This window comes from Apium graveolens, chromosome 11 (genome assembly GCF_009905375.1).
Source record: "Apium graveolens cultivar Ventura chromosome 11, ASM990537v1, whole genome shotgun sequence".
NCBI lineage: Eukaryota > Viridiplantae > Streptophyta > Magnoliopsida > Apiales > Apiaceae > Apium > Apium graveolens.
Window position 1 is genome coordinate 49,023,051 of NC_133657.1, and position 20,626 is coordinate 49,043,676.

Genomic DNA, 20,626 nt, shown 5'->3' on the forward strand with positions numbered 1-20,626 from the left:
TCTTGAAAGGAATGCTAGGTGCTCATCAATGTCCTCCATGTCATCTTGACTCAATGAATCTTCACTTTCTGCAGCTAGCCCTTTACCCTTGCTTTCACAGGCCTTTGAAGTTGATTCCACAGCTTCCATCTTCACTTCCTTCTCCTTTTCCAGTTCAGCCACTAGTGCAATGGATCCTCCTTTCTTCTTTCCTCTCTCCATTCTTTCATCCTGCTCTATCTCAAGCTCATAGGTCTTCAGAATGCCATACAGTCTCTCCAAAGTAAACTCCTTATAATCTTGTGAGTTTCTCAATGAGACTGTCATTGGTTTCCATTCCTTTGGAAGAGATCTGAGAAATTTCAGATTGGAGTCTTTAGTCTGATAGACTCTTCCATGCAATTTAAGAGCATTTAGTAGCTTTTGGAATCTACTAAAAATGTCAGTGAGTGACTCACTTTCTTCATTGTGAAAATTCTCATATTGCTGAATCAGGAGCTGCTAATTATTTTCTCTTACTTGCTCAGTACCATCACAGATTATCTGTATTGTGTCCCAAACTTCCTTGGCAGTCTTGCAGTTGATGATGTTATCAAACATGTCTGCATCAACACCATTGAACAGAATGTTCATGGCCTTTTTATCTTTCCTGACTTGTTCAATATCAGGATCAGACCATTCATGCCTTGGCTTTGGAACAGATGGTTCATTTCCTATTGCAGCTCTCATAGAAACATGAGGGCCTCTTTCTATGCAGCCCACATAGGCCTCATCTTGAGAAAGCATATGAAGATGCATCTTTACCTTCCAATGATGGTAATTATCTTTATCAAGAAAAGGAATCTTGACTCCAACATCTTTCTTGTTCATCTTGCTGAATTGTTTTGATCTTTAAACTCTTTGTAGATTAAGAGCTTGCTCTGATACCAATTGTTAGTCCCTTAACAATATAGCAAGAATTACAGAAGGGGGGTTGAATGGAATTCTTGAACCTTTTTCTTGAAATAAAAATGTTCAACTCGATTATGGATATATTTGTTTTGATTAGCACAATGCGGAATGTAAACTTGAATGAATCAAAACATAAGTAATTAAAAACAAGAGTCTTTAAAAACTTTCTGGTGGATTTAAACAATTCCACCAGAGATATATTTAATATATCGAGAGGACTCTGTGTGCAGAAATGCTCACAGCTGCTTACACAAATAGAACTGCTAAGAACACAGGAAATGCTAAAGATAGTGCTTACAAAGATTTCTCTGTTGTTGTTTCTTAGCTATCTCAGTTATTTTTCTATTTGCTACTCTCTTGGTTTATATATTACCAAGATTACAAAGTCAAAAGAACTGAACAAATATAAAATCTAATAGTCTTGATCTTTGCTGCTTTTTCGTCCTCTATTACCCAGTTAATGGGCTTCCACAGTGTACTTGTATCCAACTCAACGGCTGTGTGTCAGCTTTCACTGTTCAACGGATGTTTGAATCTTGATATGATCATCTGTCGACTTTCAGATCATCCGTCGATGACTTAATTGATCATCCGTCGACTGCTATGTTAAACATCCGTTGATAGTCATTTGATCATCCGTCGAAGCTTTGTTAAGCATCCGTTGGTAGCTATTTTGGTCACCCGTCGAAGCTTTGTTAATCATCTGTTGGTAGCTATTTTGGCACTTGACTTCATTTCACTTATACAGAATTACAAGACATTGCTTATGTACAGTTAATCAACCTATTCTGCATATCTAGTTAAAGTCAACATGACTTATATGCTACTCCAGATTCTATACAAAGGTGCATACAACACTGTGCTACAAACTTATTATTAGATAAGCTACTCACTCGATGGATAATAAGTTAATCATCCGTCGGGACTATAATGAGTTATCCGTCGGGACTATAATTCTTATCCGTCGAGTGCTACATTATTTGACTAAGTAAAATCTACTTAGATGTTTTGTTTAGGTAATCATCAAGTACACAACATATTCACAACACTAATACCACTAGAGAATAAATCCTTACAGGTTAAACAAAATTTTAACTAATAGTGTTTTAGCTAACAAATTTACCTAATGCCCTTGGAGATGCTCTTACAACTTACTTATTGCTTATAAGCCCATAACAGCTTATTAACGAGTGTTTGTCGACCCAACTTATAAGTTGAATTTGCAATTTATAAGCTGATAAGTTGAATATATTAGTAATGACGTATTTTTAGCTGATTTATTAACCTCAGTTTTAAAATTTATATTTTTAAATTTTAATCTAACTAAAAATTCAAGAATTTAGATAATTATATATTTTAGTTTATTTAAGAGAAAAAAAATTATAACTAATAAATAAAATTATCCAAACACTTATTTAACTTATAAGTATTCTTTAACTTATCACTTATAATTCACTTATTCATTTTAAATTATAAATTACTTATTTTCAGATTTCCCTAACGGGCACATATGTGTAAAGAGCTCCTAATAGTGCATGTGTATTATTTACCTTGAATAAAATTAATTGGGAAACGAACTCAATGAATTCATTCAGATTCAGATTTATTAAATGACTCCGGGGAACAAATAATAAGTGGCTTATTCACTTATAATTTTGTAAGTATTTATCGACGAGTGTTTGCCGACTCAGTTTATAAGTCAAATTTAAAACTTATAAATTGATAAATTGAATAATAGCATTTAATCAAACACTTATTTGCCTTATAAATATATATTTATTTATCACTTATCATTTATAAGTTTTTTATTCATTTTAAATTATAAATATAGGTAGTGCGGGGCAGGCTAGTAGAGAGCAACGTAATGAATGTGGTCCATTTTTTCGTAGGGGGAAACAATTTTGCTCTGGCATGCCAGTCACCCCCTCCAGAATTTACTGTTTTACTATCTTTTTCAGTAACTTATTTCTTCCTCGTTTGCGTGCCCATTTTAAGTGGGTTTGTTCCTTCTTTTAACCTCCGGATTCCTTTCCTCTGCAATCAAATACAAAAACATTTGTACTTGAAAACTGCTCATCCCCATTTGTCAATACGCGTGTGTGTCAACAAAATACGACACTATTATGCACCACGCCAGCATGGCAGCGGTCTTTTGTAGTAAATTGTGCTACAACAAAATACGATACAATTATTCAGCGGCAACTTTTCACCGGTTGAGTACTTGTATTCTTTGCGGAATATTAGAAGTAGTTGGACTTTTGTTTGCGTTTAATTAATTTGTGGAATATTAGAAATTATTTGATCGTATCAATTTAACCCGATTCTGATTACAAACTCGTACCGTGTTTGGAAATGGTTTGATACAAGGAGCAAGGGGTTGGAGGCAAAGTGGTCCCTGTGAATGTATCACTTAATGTGTTTACTTTTATACTAGTAGTATAGTGTTACATATAAATACACTCACTCAGCTAAAAGCCAAAACTCTGTAGCAAAAAAGGAGAGAAGAGGAAATCTCCATGGAAGAAGTTTGGGGAAATATAAGCTTACCTCGTCTTCGTAATTCCAGCCCTTGTTCCTCTAAATCATCACCTAATATGGGTGGGTTTAGTGGTGGTGGTGGTGCTAGTACAAATTTCCATGATTTCTTTAACATGAAAGATCCATATTCTCATCAGCCAAGTCTACTGATGATGGCCCATCCTCCCATCTTGGGCTTCAAACCTACAAATTATTCTTCTCATTCCCAAATGCCTCCTTCTAAGAAAAGACCCCCTGATGATGATGATGATGGCGCAGGAGAACGACGCCGTAAACGCTTAATTAAGAACAGAGAGTCAGCTGACAGGTCCAGAGCTAGAAGATTGGTTAGTCTCTCGCTCTCTGTTTTAAATTAGATGTTAATCATTGGTTATTTACTACTAGGTTCTTCTTATAAATTTGTTTGGATCTTTAAATTGGTCGGAATCTACAGGCTTACACAAATGAGTTGGAGCAAGAAATGGAAGAATTGAAGAAGGAAAATGCGAGTCTCAGAGCACAACTAGAAGAGGTCAAACCAAGAGCACACCTAGAAAAGGTAAAAACCAGACAAGATCTATCTATCTATCTATCTATGTGTTGATCATTTATGTAAATAGCAGGAATATCATTAAATGTACCAGTCATATTGAAAAGGGGATTAATAAAAAGAGAATTATCCAAATTAAAACAAAAGGAAGCAAATAAACTAAAAAATATATATTTTGGAGCAATAGAATTTACAATAAAAGCATATTTTCAGAAAAATATCGATACCCCTATACAGATATATGTATTGGATGATAGAATAATAGGAAATATACAAGATTCATTAATAGCAGTAATAAAAGGAAACTTGATATATCAGAAATTAAAATTTATAATACAACCCGATTTCAGTATATCCCTAAGGGATGAAAATAAAGAAAGATCTTTAACATTATACTATAAGTTAGATGGAATAAAAATGCAAAAAGGAAGTAAAGTTATTAGTATAGAAACCAAAATGGTTTATGCTATGACTGGAAACCATCATGTGAAGAAACAAACGGAATTAGGAATAATAGTACCAAAGTTATATAATGATATATTAGAAAAAATTGAGCATAAAGAAGAATCTCAAATAACAATCCCAGAAGAAATTACAATAGATTTTAGTAATAGACAAATGATTCCAAGACAGAGAATTAAACCAATATTAGAAGGATCTAGATTAAGTTTTAGAAAAGAACAAAATCCTATAAGATTAATTAGATCAATGAGTATGACGAGTAGAAAGATAGATTTAATAAAAATAGATACTGATAGTTTGAAAATAAAAATAATAATATTTGACGAAACAATAACAAGAGACTGTATAGCAGAAATTAATACAGGAGCTACCAAAAGTTTTATTCATATAAGCAAGGTAAATGAAGAAAATTGTAAGTGGATAGAACCTCAGACTTACAGATATGCAGAAAATGATAGAGAAATATTTATTACTAAATGTACTAATTTAAAGTTTAAGATATTAGACTTGGAATATAATATAAATATAGGAGTAATAGAATATGATAGTTCGAGTGAATTATTATTAGGAAGCGACTTCTTAAAAATGATAAATTATAAAATTAATAATAATGGAATAAAAATAGTAGATCAAGGAAAAGAAAGATTTATAGAAAAACTATGAATATACAAGAAAAATTAAGGAAGAAGAAAGAAAAGTTAAAGAAGATACAGAGTATGTTAGAAAGCGAAATAGATTCACAAATAAAATATTTAGAATATAAGGAAAGACAAACAAAGTTAGAAAATGATATTAAGAAATTAGTAGAACAGAGTAAAAATACTAGTAAATATTGGATAGATGTTGGAAATGGTTGGAAGAAGCGAATCAACAAATAATAAGATGTCAGACTCAGAATTTATAAAAAATTTATGGGAAGAAATAATAGTTAAGGAAAAACTAAATGCAATAATGAGATTGGTAGAAAAACAAGATAATCAAGAAAATTTGAGACAAATAATAAGAGAAGAGTTAACAAGCTTATGGAATAATTCTGAAATACCTACTTTAAAAATGATACTAGACAAGTTAATAAAATTAGAAGAAGGAAAACAAAAAATTATACCAGAAAAAGAAATTACAAATAAGCCAGAATTAAAAGCCATAAATGCATGGAGAAGAGTTAATGAGCCAATGATGATAGATATAAGTAAAATGAAACCTAATATATCTGAACCAATAGGAAAGGTATTAGACAATTTGGGACAACTTAGTAAAAAAGGAAAGTTCTAATGGAAACTAAAGAACAAAAAGAATATAACGTGATAACATTTTTAAAGAATCATGGAAAAGAAATTTTAGAAAGAGAAAAATATAAGTATGAACCATTAAAAAAGGAAACAAATTGTGAAAGCAAAACTGAGTTTAAGATTGATACAACTGTGATAGAATATTTAAAGTCAAAATTAGAACAACAAAAGGAAGAAGTAGAAGAAATAAGAACGGAGAATAAAAAATTACGATTAAATACTAATGAAGAATGGTTAGAAAAATATAAAAAATATAAAAATAAATATAAAGAAACTAAAAAGGAACTAAAAGATGTAAAAAGAGATTTAAGACAAACGAAAAAGGAATTAAATGAAAAAACAGAAGAAAATAAAAAAGAAATAGAAATATTGAAAAAACAATTAAATAAGTTAAAAGGGAAAAAGAATACAAGTGAAGTTTCTAGTACTGTGTCTACAAATAATAAAACAAGTACTAGTGAATCGGAACAAGATAATTTAGGAAAAACAGTGAATATAATAGAAGAATATAACAGTAATTATGAAGAAAATTCTGAAATAGAAATAGAAAATAAAAATATAATAGAAGCTTTAGAAAGAATGAAAAATGTAAATGCAGTAATAAAACAAGAATCAAATAGTGACCAAGAAGATAAAGAAAATTATACTGATATAGAAACTGAAGAAATAAAAAATGAGGAGATGGATAACTACCCAGAAGAAGAAGTAACCGACCATAATATGGAAGTTATAACAAGATATAGGAACACGATACCAAAACACATACCAATAGGACAACATAATGAATTTAAAGAATTTATAGGATCAATGTCACAAGGCGTAAACTTAAATGGATACTTTTTAGACTTAGATAATGTATATGAAGAACAAGAAATTAGTAGGAGAATAACTGATTGGAATTTAGGAATGTATATAGCATTAATGAACTCCACTCATACAGATGAGTTAGAATATACTTATAACTTGATCTCAAAAACGTTAATTGGAAAGGTAGCATATTGGATAGAATCTATAGAATATCAGTTAAAAACTGAAGTACTAAGGTATGCAACGGATTGGAAATCAATGTTACAAATATTTGATATGATATTAAAAAGAGAATTTTTAGGAGAACCTTGGATAGTAGCTAGAGACCAAGTTCTAATAGAAAGAAAAATAGAAATAATAATGAATCTAAATAATATGAAATGCTGTAAAATTAATAGGTTACCAGAATATACTATAAGTTTCACTAAATTCTTTTATGAAGCTAGATTCTTACCCGAAGAAGGACATATATACCAACAATTATATTATGATCATTTACCAGAACCTTATAATACTGAAATAACTAAGGAATATAATAAGTTAGAACCTCGTGAGAACACTCTCGGTGAAAGAATAAGAGTACTAAGAGGATATCTAATGAGAAAATGTGAAGAATATAGGGTACAACAAAAGGTTAAAAAGGATAAAAAACTAGGATTAAGAGAAATATGTGGATTCACTGAAAGAAGATTAGTATTTGGATGTGAAGATAAAAAACCCTATAGGAACTATAAGAAGAGGTATAATAAGAAAAAATCATATGATAAGTACAGAAGCAAACAAAATAGAAATAATTATCCTTATAAATACAACAAATATAAGAGAAAAAGATTTAGGAAATTTAGAAATACACCAGAAAATAGGAGAAGATATAAAAATAAGAGAAAGTTTAGAAGAAAACCTTTTAAAAAGAAAGATATAAGTGAATGTAAATGTTGGAATTGTAATGAAAAAGGACATTATGCTAATAAATGTCCTAAACTGAAAGAAAAGAAAGTAAAATATATAAATACATCACAATTCATAATGGAAATAGAACAAATTAAAGAAGATGACAATAGATGGTATGAATATGAAGAGTTTTATATTAGTGAAACTGATAATGAAATAAACTTTATAAATTATGAATCATCTAGTGAAAGCAATTGGGAGGAATGGTAGCAATATACATAGAAGCAGATGTAGAATATAAAAAATATAAATTCCTAAAACAAAAAATATTTATAGACAGTGGAGCAGATCTATGTCTAGTAAAAAAAGAAGTTTTAGCTTCGTATAGATGGGAAAAATCTAATACACTTAAAGAAGGAATTAGATGTAATAGCAAAAAACATGAGAATAAAGCTAAATAAAACATTATTCAGTTTACCTATTGTATATCAGAATAAGATGAAGCAATCTATATTATTAGGAAATAACTTTTTAGATTATTTTAAAACACATATAGTAACTTCAAATTCCCTATCATTACAAACTCGTGTAATAAGTGGATAGTATTAAAAAGAATTATGCCAATAAGTACTATAAATACTATAAACAATTTAAGAATAGAAAGAAATAATAATCTACAAGAATTAACCAAAAAATATAATAATTTATTAAAATCTAACTTCGGAGAAAATCCTATGAGTTTATGGGATAAGGAAAAAATATATGCTGAAATAAAATTATTAAACCCTAATGATATAATAAGATCTAAACCTATAAGGTATAGCCCTTCAGACCAAAAAGAATTTGATAATCAAATCAATGAATTATTAAAACTAAAATTAATACAAGAAAGTAAAAGTCCACATAGTAGCCCGGCTTTCCTTGTAAGAAAACATAATGAACAAAAAAGGGGAAAAGCTCGTATGGTAATAGACTATAGAGAATTAAATAAGAAAACTATATTTGATGGATATTTCTTACCATACAAAAGAAATCTTATAAATAGACTAGGAAATAAGAAATGGTTTAGTAAATTCGATTGTAAAAGTGGATTTTGGCAAATAAAATTAACCAAAGAATCAAGGTCTTTAACAGCCTTTAGTGCTCCGCAAGGACATTATGAATGGATAGTATTACCCTTTGGATTAAAAAATGCGCCACAAATATTTCAACGAAGAATGGACCAAATCTTTAGAAAATTAAAAGATTTTTGTATAGTATATGTAGACGATATATTAATATATAGTGAAACTTTAGAAGAGCATATAAAACATTTAGAGCAATTTATAAAAACAATAGACCAGCATGGAATATTACTTTCTGAAAAGAAATCTGAAATATTTAAGAATAAGATAGAATATTTAGGATACAAAATAGATAAAGAAGGTATACAATTACAAGACCATATAGTAACAAAGATTGTAAATTTTAAGGACAAATTAGAAAATAAAAAAGAGGTACAACAATTTTTAGGAATAATAAATTATGCCTCAGATCATATTAAAGACTTACCTAAATTAAGAAAACCATTACAGGAACTAACAAAAAATAAACCTTTTGGATGGACAAAAGAACATGAAAACTGTATAAAAATTCTTAAGGAAAAGGTGAAAGATTTACCAAAACATAGAATACCCATAGAAACAGATCATTTAGAATTATATACTGATGCTAGTGATATAGGATGGGGAGCAGTCCTAATAGCATATGAGAAGGATGACATAGATAAAGAAAATACACATATATGTGGATATGCAGGAGGAACTTGGAAACCTAATGAATCAAACTACCACATAAATGAAAAAGAACTATTAGCTGTAAAATATGGGATTAAAAAGTTTCATTATCATTTGTTACCTGTTAAATTTGTAGTAAGAACAGATAATACTCAAGTGAAAGCTTTTATTACTAATAAAATAGAATTATTACCAGAATTAAATAAAAGAAGAAAATGGCAATCTTTTTTCTGTTGTTATGATTTTGTAATAAAAAATATATCAGGAACAAAAAATGTGTTAGCTGACTATCTTAGCAGAGAAAATAAACAATGAAAATAGAATATACAAGAAGACAAGCTCAACCATGGAAAATCGAATCAGGATCTTTAATAATATGGACTACTACTTCAGAAGCTGTAGAATTTATAAAAAATTTTGCTCTCGAAGGATTAGATGAAAATAACACAGAAAAACTAGAAGAAGCATATAAAGGATTTCTAGAAATAGAAAAACACATTGGTTATTATTTCGCTCCTAACAGAAGGAATATTGATGAATTATTAATATCAATTATCAGAAAATTAAATACCATTGAATGTCATGCATTTTGTTTTTGTAAAGGGAAAATTTAATTGTTTGTTGTTCTTAGCAGGATAACAAAAGATGGAAAATTTTGAGAAATATATCACTGATGTTACATCTCATATATCAACCAATAATGAAAAAATCACCAAACTCCAAAAGGAGATAGAAACCCTGGTTCAGGAGAACCAACATTTTCTGAAACAAATTATGGAAGCTGTAAAAGACAAAACAACTCTACAAGCTTCAGTTGCAATCCCTACAATAAAACCTATGACATTTTCATCAAAGCTTGTAACCATGCCATCACCTTCAACCAGCATATCAACTACTCTGTCAAATTTATCAATGAGTGATAAGCTGAAATACTCACCTGACACAGTAAAAACATACGAGCAAATGATGAAATATTATGATTATAAATCTAACCCTGATATTTGCAGACTGACAAAATCTACAAAATATCCCAGATACATTTGTTGTGAAAATGCAAAACCTGACATAGTATATAACCTGTTTATACATGGTTTTGTTGACAAGATCTTAACAAATGAAACCATGTATTGTATATCAAAGCTACCAAGTATAATTGTCAAATCCGTGGAAGCTATGATACGGGAAATGGGAGCAGGCTCATACGGAATACAAGTTTTTGATGCATCAACCGATCTAGTTGGAAAACCCATAATAATATGTCAACTATTTAAACTGGGAAGGAATATGACAGATATTGTGGGAGAAACCAAAAGCTTGAAATTACCAAATCCTTGTGATATCAACAAATTCCAGGAATGGTTATGTGAAAAACGAGCTATTGGACTAGCTACCCTCAGGTCCAAAATACAAGATATACTACGAGCTCGGAAAGCTATAATCATTTCTGAAAGCCATGGTGGAGGTTTCACCGAAAGTATAATAACTTTATATTATGATAATATTATACAAAATTCAGGTACTAATGCATTAGAAATGATGCTTGATAAAATAGAAAACCTGAAATATAATCATGCAAAACATACTACTGAATATTATCAAAGGATAACAGGTCCTCGAAAAAGACCTATTATCAGTCTAAGAAATGATGACAAAGGGATGAATTCTGATCCCTTTGCATAATACAAAAATGGTGTAATACACCAGAATATTGCAAATTGAATGGTGAAAACCAAAAAGTTATATTACCAGGAGATTCCAAAAATATCATGGCAGACAAAGATAAAGAAAGAAGAAAAGAAAAAGCAGATTCCCTGGAAAAAGACGACAAATCCTGCAAGATATCATGGCAGACACAAAAGATAAAGATGAAGAAAATATGAAGAGATGACAAAAGAAGAAATGGCAGACAAAGAAAAGAAAAGATTCCTGAATTATTAGTAATTATGTAAAAGAAACCGGTTATCCCGGTAATCTGTAACCATATAGAAAGACTACTATAAATAAGTCTATACATGAAATGGAAAGGATATCTGAAAATTTCTGAAGTTCAATTCTCTCTCTCTCAATATGTCTGGCTAAAACTTCTTCAATCTCTATAAACTCTGCTAGGAATATATCATAATAATAGAAACAGATTATTTTATATGTATTGTATACAATCAGAATTGGTTCAGAAAAATAATATCTTGACGAATAGCGATATGGAAGAGACCGTGTGAGGACTCCTGCATCCAGCCAAAGAATATCCAAGAAGCTTGGAGAGCGTTGTGGATAACAGGGCAAGGGTGAGTTGAGACTTCCGGTGACCAGAAAGCTATTGTAAGAGGTAAAAATTCTGATTCAAATCTGATTGTATGTGATAACATTATAAAATAATGTTTTCTAAGATTATGATGTATAATTAGTATGAGGTTATAGAGATGATTTCATTTAAAATAATGAATTTGTTTTTGTCTATTGCTGATTACATGCAAAAAATAACCATATTAATTAATATGAAACCTACCCTCGCCTTCCCTCTTTAGGGTTGTGTAGATCTTTAAACATATATAAACACCCAGAAATTGTTTGGTTTAAACACCCATCTTTAAACATATATAAACACCCAGAAATTGTCAACAGCAGCAGCTAATCAACAGCTTCATTCCACTAAAGGGTACTCACTCTGTAGAACCTTAACAGCCCCATTTTGAGTAGAAAAAACTCAAGGGGATATCCCTACTTTTCTAACTTTATTATTATTATTATAAGATATGTTGGCCCATCCCTTTCTTTTTTAGAGGCCACCCAAGTTGTCGGTTTTGTTATATGCCTCTGCTACTACTCTACTTGACCTCATGTAATTATTTATTATCAAACATCATTTTTAATCTTACATTTTCTTTTATTTACCATATTCTAATACAGGATACATTAGATGGGTAAGCTGAAAATTTTACAACTCTTGTGCTAATCGCCGTTAAGTTTCATTTATTTACGTAATAATTTTACGCCAGCAATCGAAAAATGGGTAAGCTTGTTCATGCTTTTCTTCAGAATTTCGTTTCTCAAAAATGGGTCCTTCTGAAATGCTAAAGTTGTAGCAGTAGTAATTTAAGAATAATAAATTACTACTACTATCATGCAACGGAGCCGCGAGACATTTATTTTCCATTTTAAGTTGGACATGTTCAGCCTTTAAATGTCACAATCTATTTTGTCTTTCCAATCCAACACCCAAGGCCAAACCCAATGTTACCACCCTCTTGGCCCAGATAACGTAATTTATTGTCCACTATCACCTTTTCGGCTTTTTAATTACTCTCTTTGCCCAATTGAACAAGATAAACTAGTTAATTGTCCACTATGATCTCCTACTCCTATTCAGTTTAATTTTTGTTTGTTTTCAAGTCCGTGGGGAAGTACGCTGGGAGTTGACAAACACAATGCTGTAGTTTGCGGTAAAGACGGCCAATGTTTCGCCCTTATCTTAGTTATCACTTTTTCCGATCTTTTAATTAAATATCAAAATTATTAAATTTAAATATTAAAATAATATATTACTCAAATTTTTAGATTCAAATCTCTCAAATACGGATAAGTTTATATATTCGAATTTTATCAAAGAATAAATATTATCCAAATATTAAAAATAACTTATCACCCAGACTCTCAACTTCGAAAATGCACCAACAAATTTTATATTATTATTGATAAATATAAAAAAATATATAATTAACTTATAAGAAGAACCTGACTACATTAGAGATTTATTAATTAAAAGATCAAACGATATGCAAGTCGTATTTAAAAATCAAAATCATTAACCTAAGAGTTATAGGTCATAACCATTCATTATGCCCAGTTGACACTTAAAAACATGTTAAAACAAATAATCTGATCTTAACATATCATACCCATCATAATCTAATCATAAAAATAAAATATGAAAAAAATCAGAAAAATCGAATACATATTTGATAACATTAAATCGACAATTACATGCCCTAAACAACGTCAAACGCCTTTCAGAAGAGTTGGTGATGACTTTAGCCATCAGTTTTGGTCGGACGCACGTTTTCCTTTTCTTTTCGAAAAGGTACTCGTTTGCGAAAATCGATCAGACCCAGATTTCAGTAAATTTGTTGCATCCATTCCAAAATCGTATCAAATACGATTCTTACAATAAAAATAAATATAAATCATGTATATATCGGTATATATACTATTTATAGAATCATCATATGATTATAAAACTCACATGAATATCATGTATTCAAAACATATACTGTTATGCAAGACATGCCTGTACTATAACAAGACTAAGACATTTTAACAACCCTAAGGTTCAGTTGTATGATAATCTAAATCTTTATTTTGTATTGTATTACTTGAGTCTGTAAAAATGTCAAAGATCATATAGGAGTATTTTTCTATGAATAGTCTCAAGTCTAAGAATAAACTCTGGAAGAAGATCCACAAGATCATGCATCAGAGAAAAATTGAAGAAATTTGGAGTTGAATAAATCTGTTTTAGGAAAAATGTTCTAAGTCAAGATATCTAAAAGTCACAGATCAAGTCATATAGAGAAATCATTCGAGAACTCCAGAATGACTTATCGAGAAGTCCAAAATGACTTATAGAGAAGTATCAGAGATATCGACAAGTCAAATGAAGATATAAAGATTGGAGATATCGACAAGCTATTTCTGCATATAGAGAACTCAGAGATATCTGACAAGTTAAAATGAAGATATAAAGATTGTAGATATCGACAAGTCAATTTCTCATTAGAGATCTCAGAGATATCGACAAGTCAAAATGCATATAGAGACCTCAGAGATATCGACAAGTCATTTCTAAATGCAGAGATTTAGAGACATCGACAAGTGAAGTTCACTTATAGAGAACTCAGAGATCTCGACAAATCAAAGACACTTATAGAGAACTCAGATACCTCGACAAGCCGAATTCACTTATAGAGAACTTAGAGACCTCGACAAGTCAAAGACACTTATAGAGAACTAAGAGATCTCAATAAGTCATTATACTTATCGAGATGTCAGTTCTATATACAACAAACTGGAGATCTCGATATGAAAGTTAAATATTCAAGATTATCAATCAACAAATGATCTAATCACTTAGATTGAAAAGTCTACAAAAGAAGTTTGAAGACTGCAAGATCAAGGGCCAAGATTAACTGACAAAGGAAAGTCACGGACCTACACGATTTGCAAATCTTCACTAAGCCAGAAATGGAAAGCTTTAGAGATAACTTAAAGTAGGGTTTAGTACATCTTATTGCATACTATGTAAACCTGTGTTTGGTAAACACAGGTCCTTTGTTTTAAAAGCATCAAACAGATCTAGTTTTTCTTGTACTCTCTCAAGAAAGAAACTGAGTTCTTTACTAACAAAAAACCCAAGATTTGTAGCAAAACATTATCTTGATTTTAATACAAAATTAAGTGATTTTTGAAATATTGCGCGCACTGTTTTATTTAAGCTAACATAATATTACTGCATTTCTAATCTGCTTTGTTAACCAAGGAACAGACATTCAAAAAAGCCTTAAAAATATCCAAAACACATTCACCCCCCTTCGTGTTTTATTAATTACCTAACAAATGGTATCAGAGCAAAATCCGCAAGCAGACAGATTAAAGATCTTGGAACAATGAATACAGAGAAGCTAAGCAACTTTTGATAGAGCCAACTATACATTATGGAAAAAGAAGATGTTGTTGTTTATAAAGATGACCAACCCATTATATGTTCAGATTCTCAAGAATGGCCCCTTCACTCCCACGGAAAGAGTTGAGGAATCTACGGATGGAGACATGGTCATCCCATCTAATTATGCTACTAAGGATCCCTCAAAGTACTCTGAGATTGAAAATGAAAAGTCTCTCTGGATAGGGGCTTGAAACTAATTCTGATAGAGTCACTTAACATTGTAATGTACTATAACATTATCAACTGTGACACAGCCAAACAGATCTGGGAGAAAATAGAAATTCCATGTGAGCGAACAGAGGAAGTTAGGTCAAATCAAAAGTGGATCTTGGTATCTCAGTATGAGGGTTTTATGGCTAAACCAAAGGAGAGTATAACTGATGTTTTTGAAAGATTCAATAAGCTGATTAATGACTTGCAGCTTCATGACAAATACTATGAAGCTGAGGAGGTTAACTTGAAGTTTTTGCTCACCCTTCCTGACCATCTAGAACAGAAAATTTCAGCTATAAGAGAAGGGAGAGACTTGAGCAGAATGACACTGGAGGTTTTTTATGGTATTCTAAAAACCTATTAACTGGAAATGATCCAAGGAAAACCTTTAAGAGCTGGTCAAGGGCACATTGTTGATGGATAAAGTGCACTAGTTGTTAATGACAGCTAGTCATCTGATGATTAAGTAGACATCCAGACTCCAGTTGTTTCAAGTAATGAGCAAAAGAACAAAGAACCACAGAAGCAAGTTATTCTTGAACTTGAAGAGGATGAATTATATACCTTGGATGAACTTGAAGAGTTAGATCAGTCCATGACTTACTTAGCAAGTAAATTCTCTAACATTAGAGTAAAGAAGCCAAAGTTCTTCAAAAACAAGGGACATATATCCAACAAGGACAACAACTAGAAGGCAAAGGCACAGTTCAACTCTAGCAGCAAAAAAAGGCTATAAAACAGGATCTCTTGACAGGTCAAAGATCAGGTGCTTTAGTTGTGATAAATTGGGCCATTTTGCTACAGAATGCAGGAAGTCTAAGAAAGTGAAAAGGATAAGGCCTATCTTGAATTGGAGGCAAAGTATGAGGCTCTTCTAAGAAAGCAACATGGTAAAGTTTATATTGCAGAAGGAAAGAGTTGGGATGATTCAGATAATGATGATGATGAGGAATTAGGAAACTATGCACTCATGGCCTTGGAGCAAGGAGAATCATCCTCATCAAAAACACAGGTACCAACTCTCACCACTATTGATTTAAATGAAATTCAATACAAGGAGACTGTTGAAAAGATGAGTATAAAATTGTTCCACATCCATACTAGCATGGTAGCAGCTATTGAGGAGGTCAGTAGGTTATCAAAAGCTAATGAGACGCTTGAGAGTGAGAAATAAGAGTTTGAGCTACTGCTTGTGGAGTTTGAGATAGTCAAGAAAGAGAATGAATATCTAAAGAACAAACTGAAGTGTGCTAGTGAAATAGAAGCCGTGTTAAGAGAAAAGATAGAGAAGAATGAGGTGAAACTGAAGTCATTCAGGATGCATCTCAGCTAGTTGGTCAGTACCATGAGAAGAACAAGCCATGTGCAAACATAGTTATTTGCTTGGATTATGATGCATTGAACATCAACAAAAAGGTTGAAGGTGACAGAGGCAAAATAATTATAGATGAAGATGTCCCACTTATGCTGAGGAAAGTGGATGCACCTCTTTTCAAGGCATGTGAAGCAAATTTTAGTGAAGCTGAGTTGGTGATAAAGCAAGAGCTTGCTGATGAGGATAATGAGAAGAAATGCACAGAGACAACTCCAACTCCTAAAGCTGAGAAGAAGCTCATGGTGAATCAAACTCCCAAGAAACTAATCAAGGAGGTTAAGACTGAGATGTAGGAAAGAAGAATAAAAACAGAAATGGGAAGGCTGGAATAAACAAAAGCAATAACTTTGCATTTGTTGCAGATGCTCCTAGGAACAGTGTCAAAAGTGTGTCTCTGTTAATCATCTAACTCACCTTTGCAAAAAGGTTGTTAGCAAGCCAGGAATGGGAGCATGTAAGTATAATGAAGCAAAGGCTGATTATCCGTACTCATTATGTGACAAGTTTGATTGCATACCTTGCGACATGAAAGTAATGACAAGTTGCCATAAGCTGAGAGTAGATCTTAAGGAAGTCAATATTGAGTTCTCAGCTAAAAAGGAAAATGCACATTAATCAATGAATTCTATTCTTTCTGAATAATCAAATTCTACTTCTACCAGATATGTTAACAAGAAAAAAGTATCCAACACTGTTTGGGTTGCTAAACACACTTAATCCTCATTGTGTGCAGGGCAAAATGAAGAAGGTCATATGGATCATAGACAATGGATACTCAAGACATATGACAGGTGATATGACCCTGCTATCACAATTTGAGGAGATGGCTGGCCCATTAGTGATATTTGGAGACAACAACAAAGGTTTCACAATGGGATATGACAAGATAATTTCTGTAAATGTTGTCATTGAAGATGTATCACTGGTAGCTGGTCTTGAGGTGAATCTCTTGAGTATAAGTCAATTTACAAATAGAGGATTCAATGTTTTATTTGACAAAGGAGAATGCCTAATTATCAGCAAAGAGACTGGTGAAACTGCTTTGAAGGGAGCAAGGAAGGGAAGCTTATTTGTTGCAGACCTAGACTCAGCAAATGAGGATGGAATTTGTTGCTTCTAGACTAAGGCATCTGAAGAGAAAAGCAAGTTGTGGCATAAAAATCTCTCTCACTTGAATTACAGGGCAATCAACACCCTTGTGAAAAAAGAGTTAGTGAGAGACATGCCAAATCTGGAGTTTGCTCAAAATAAAGTCCGTGGGGCTTGTCAAAAAGGCAAAATGAAGAAATCAAGTCACAAGAGTAAAACTGTGAATTACATAAGTGCAGCTTTGCAACTTATTCATATGGACTTGTTTGGACCAATTACTGTCTTGTCAATTTTAAGGAAGAAATATGCACTTGTGATGGTGGATGACTACTCAAGGTACACATAGGTAGAATTTATGCATTCTTAGGATGAGACTCCACATATTATAATTGAATACATCAAGAAGATTGAGAAGCAGGCTGAAGATCATAATAATGTGAAGAGATTGAGGAGTGATAATAGCACAGAATTCAGAAATTCAACTTTAACAGAATTCTGCAAAGACAAAGGATGTTCAAGAATTCTCAGCTGCTAGAACACCTCAACAAAATTGGGTAGTTGAGAGAAAGAATAGAACACTAGTAGAGGCTGCTAGAACAATGCTGTGGGATGCCAAATTGCCAACAAGTTTTTGGGAAGAAGCTGTCAACACTGCATGGTATACTCAAAACATATATCTCATTAACAAGAATCTTGGATAATTACCCTACTCAATCTTATCTAAAAGAAAGCTTACTGTGAAGCATCTTCACGTGTTTGGAAGCAAGTGTTATGTTTGGAAAGATAACTTTGAATATGTGGGTAAATTTAACTCTAAGGTTTTTGAAGCAATTTTTCTGGGATATTCATTGGAGAGAACTGCCTACAAAGTCTATGTGCTTGAACATAAGAAAATTATAGAAAGTACAGATGTAACTTTTGATGATGACAACTGTCCAGGCTTGCAACTCCTTGATGAAAATGAAGCTGAGGCCCTGAAATTTGAAAATCTCAACATTGATAGTAATTCTGAGGATGAGGCTGAAGTCAATAGAAATCACAGAATGGATGAAGAGTCAACTGAACAAGTAAATCATGAGAACGGAAACTCATCCTAAAGACATGAATTTGATAGCACAGACTCAGGGGGAGAAAGCACTGCAAGTCATGCCAATGATGAAGAAAATGCAGAAAATTCAAGTCAACAAACTCAGACCAGAAAATGGGATAGGAGTCACACAAGAGAAGTAATAATTGGTGATCCAAATGTGGGAGTGAGGACTAGAAGCGCAACTGCTAATGAATGTCTACATGCATGCTTTCTTTCACAAATTGAGCCTAAGAAAATTGAGGAAGCTCTACATGATCCTGATTGGATATCTGCTATGCAAGAGGAGCTAAATCAGTTTGAAAGAAATAAAGTTTGGGAGTTTCCTGCACTAAGGAACAGAAGTATAATTGGAACAAAGTGGATGTTTAGGAATAAAATGGATGAAAATGAGATTGTCACTAGAAACAAAGCAAGGTTGGTTGCAAAAGGCTACTCACATGAGGAAGGAATTGATTATTGATGAAACTTTGGCTCCAATTGCAAGATTTGAAGCAATAAGTATCTTTCTTGCATTTGCTGCACACTTAAATTTCAAGGTGTATCAAATGTATGTGAAGAGTGCATTCCTTAATGGTGAATTGGAAGAAGAAGTTTATGTGCAACATCCATCTGACTTTGAATATCCAGAATTTCCTAGCTTTGTGTACAAACTACTCAAGGCTCTATATGGATTAAAGCAAGTACCTAGAGCATGGTATGACACATTATCAAATTTTTGCTTAAACATGGATTCACTAGAGGAACTATTGATAAAACTCTCTTATACAAGTTACATGGTGGTGATATGATCCTAGTTCAGATGTATGCGGATGATATCATTTTTGGCTCTACTAATGAAAAATTATGTCAAAGATTCTCAAAACTCATGCAGAGTGAATATAAATGAGTATGATGGGAGAATTAAGTTACTTTCTTAGACTTCTCAGTAAAAGAAGTGATAGGATCTTCATTAGCCAAACCAAGTATGTTAAAGATCTATTGAAGAAGTTTGGGATGGTTGATTGTTCACCTGCATCTACACCTATGTCTACAGCTACTAAGTTGGATGAAGATAAGAAAGGAAAAAGTGTAGAAATTTCAGGTTATAGAGGAATGATTGGATCTCTGTTATATTTGACTGCTAGTAGACCAGACATTATGTTTATAACATGTCTATGGGCAAGATTTAAAGCCAATCCAAAGGAATCACATTTGATGGCTGTCAAGAGAATTTTCAGATATTTGAAGGGGACTCCAAACTTGGGATTGTGGTATCCTAAGGGAACATGATTTGAAGCTGTTGGATACAAAAATGCAGATTTTGCTGGATGCAGGGTTGACAGAAAGAACACTAGTGGAAGCTGTCAATTTCTTGGACAAAGGCTTGTATCATGGTATAGCAAGAAACAACAATCTTGTCAACTTTCACAGCTGAGGCTGAATACATAGCTGCTGGAAGTTTATGTGCTCAAGTGCTTTGGATTAGAAAACAGCTAATGGATTATGACCTAGTGTTACAGAAATCCAATTATATGTGGCAATACTAGTGTTGTATCTATTGTAGCTAATTCAATTAATCATTCTAGAACAAAACATATTGATGTAAGGTACTATTTTATTAGAGAACATGCTGCAAATGGTACCATTGAGCTCATTTTTGTTCCAACAGAAAAAAAGTTAGCTGACATTTTTACTAAATCTTTGTATGAAGCAACTTTCACTAGACTTGTAGGTGAAATTGGAATGCTAAATTCTTCATCCTAAAGGCACAAACTCATCTAATGTTTTGCAGCAGATTGATTTCTAATAAATCAAAATTCATTTGATTTAATTGAAAATTAACTGGAATATGAGTTATAAATATTTCAGAAATCTCTCTATACTTATTTTTCAAAATTCAAAATTTAACTTGGAATTTTTCAAATCTGAGAAAACTGTCT

The 20,626-nt window shown here is 32.0% G+C and overlaps 1 protein-coding gene across 5 annotated transcripts; it reads left to right on the forward strand.

Annotated features, from left to right (window-relative positions):
* Positions 1 to 3,214: 3,214 nt before the first annotated feature.
* LOC141696810 (uncharacterized) lies at positions 3,215 to 11,550 on the forward strand. Of its 5 annotated transcripts, none has more exons than XM_074500932.1 (3): positions 3,215 to 3,794; positions 3,902 to 4,006; positions 10,971 to 11,231. In XM_074500932.1, the coding sequence occupies exons 1-3, from the start codon at positions 3,447 to 3,449 to the stop codon at positions 11,082 to 11,084; spliced, it is 567 nt and encodes a 188-aa protein (XP_074357033.1). In that variant the 5' UTR covers positions 3,215 to 3,446; the 3' UTR covers positions 11,085 to 11,231. The 5 variants fall into 5 exon arrangements, with proteins under 5 accessions (XP_074357033.1, XP_074357034.1, XP_074357035.1 ...); XM_074500933.1 differs by lacking the exon at positions 10,971 to 11,231 and adding an exon at positions 9,856 to 10,003 and having other exon boundaries at positions 3,231 to 3,794; XM_074500934.1 differs by having other exon boundaries at positions 3,238 to 3,794; positions 10,995 to 11,229.
* The last annotated feature ends 9,076 nt before the right edge of the window (positions 11,551 to 20,626 follow it).

Bases quoted from the DNA above. Each gene is read 5' to 3' on its own strand.
- LOC141696810 (XM_074500932.1), top strand. From the start codon at position 3,447: ATGGAAGAAGTTTGGGGAAATATAAGCTTACCTCGTCTTCGTAATTCC. The intron at 3,795-3,901 runs GTTAGTCTCTCG...CGGAATCTACAG, and splicing joins GGTCCAGAGCTAGAAGATTG to GCTTACACAAATGAGTTGGA. The intron at 4,007-10,970 runs GTAAAAACCAGA...TTATATTACCAG, and splicing joins CAAGAGCACACCTAGAAAAG to GAGATTCCAAAAATATCATG.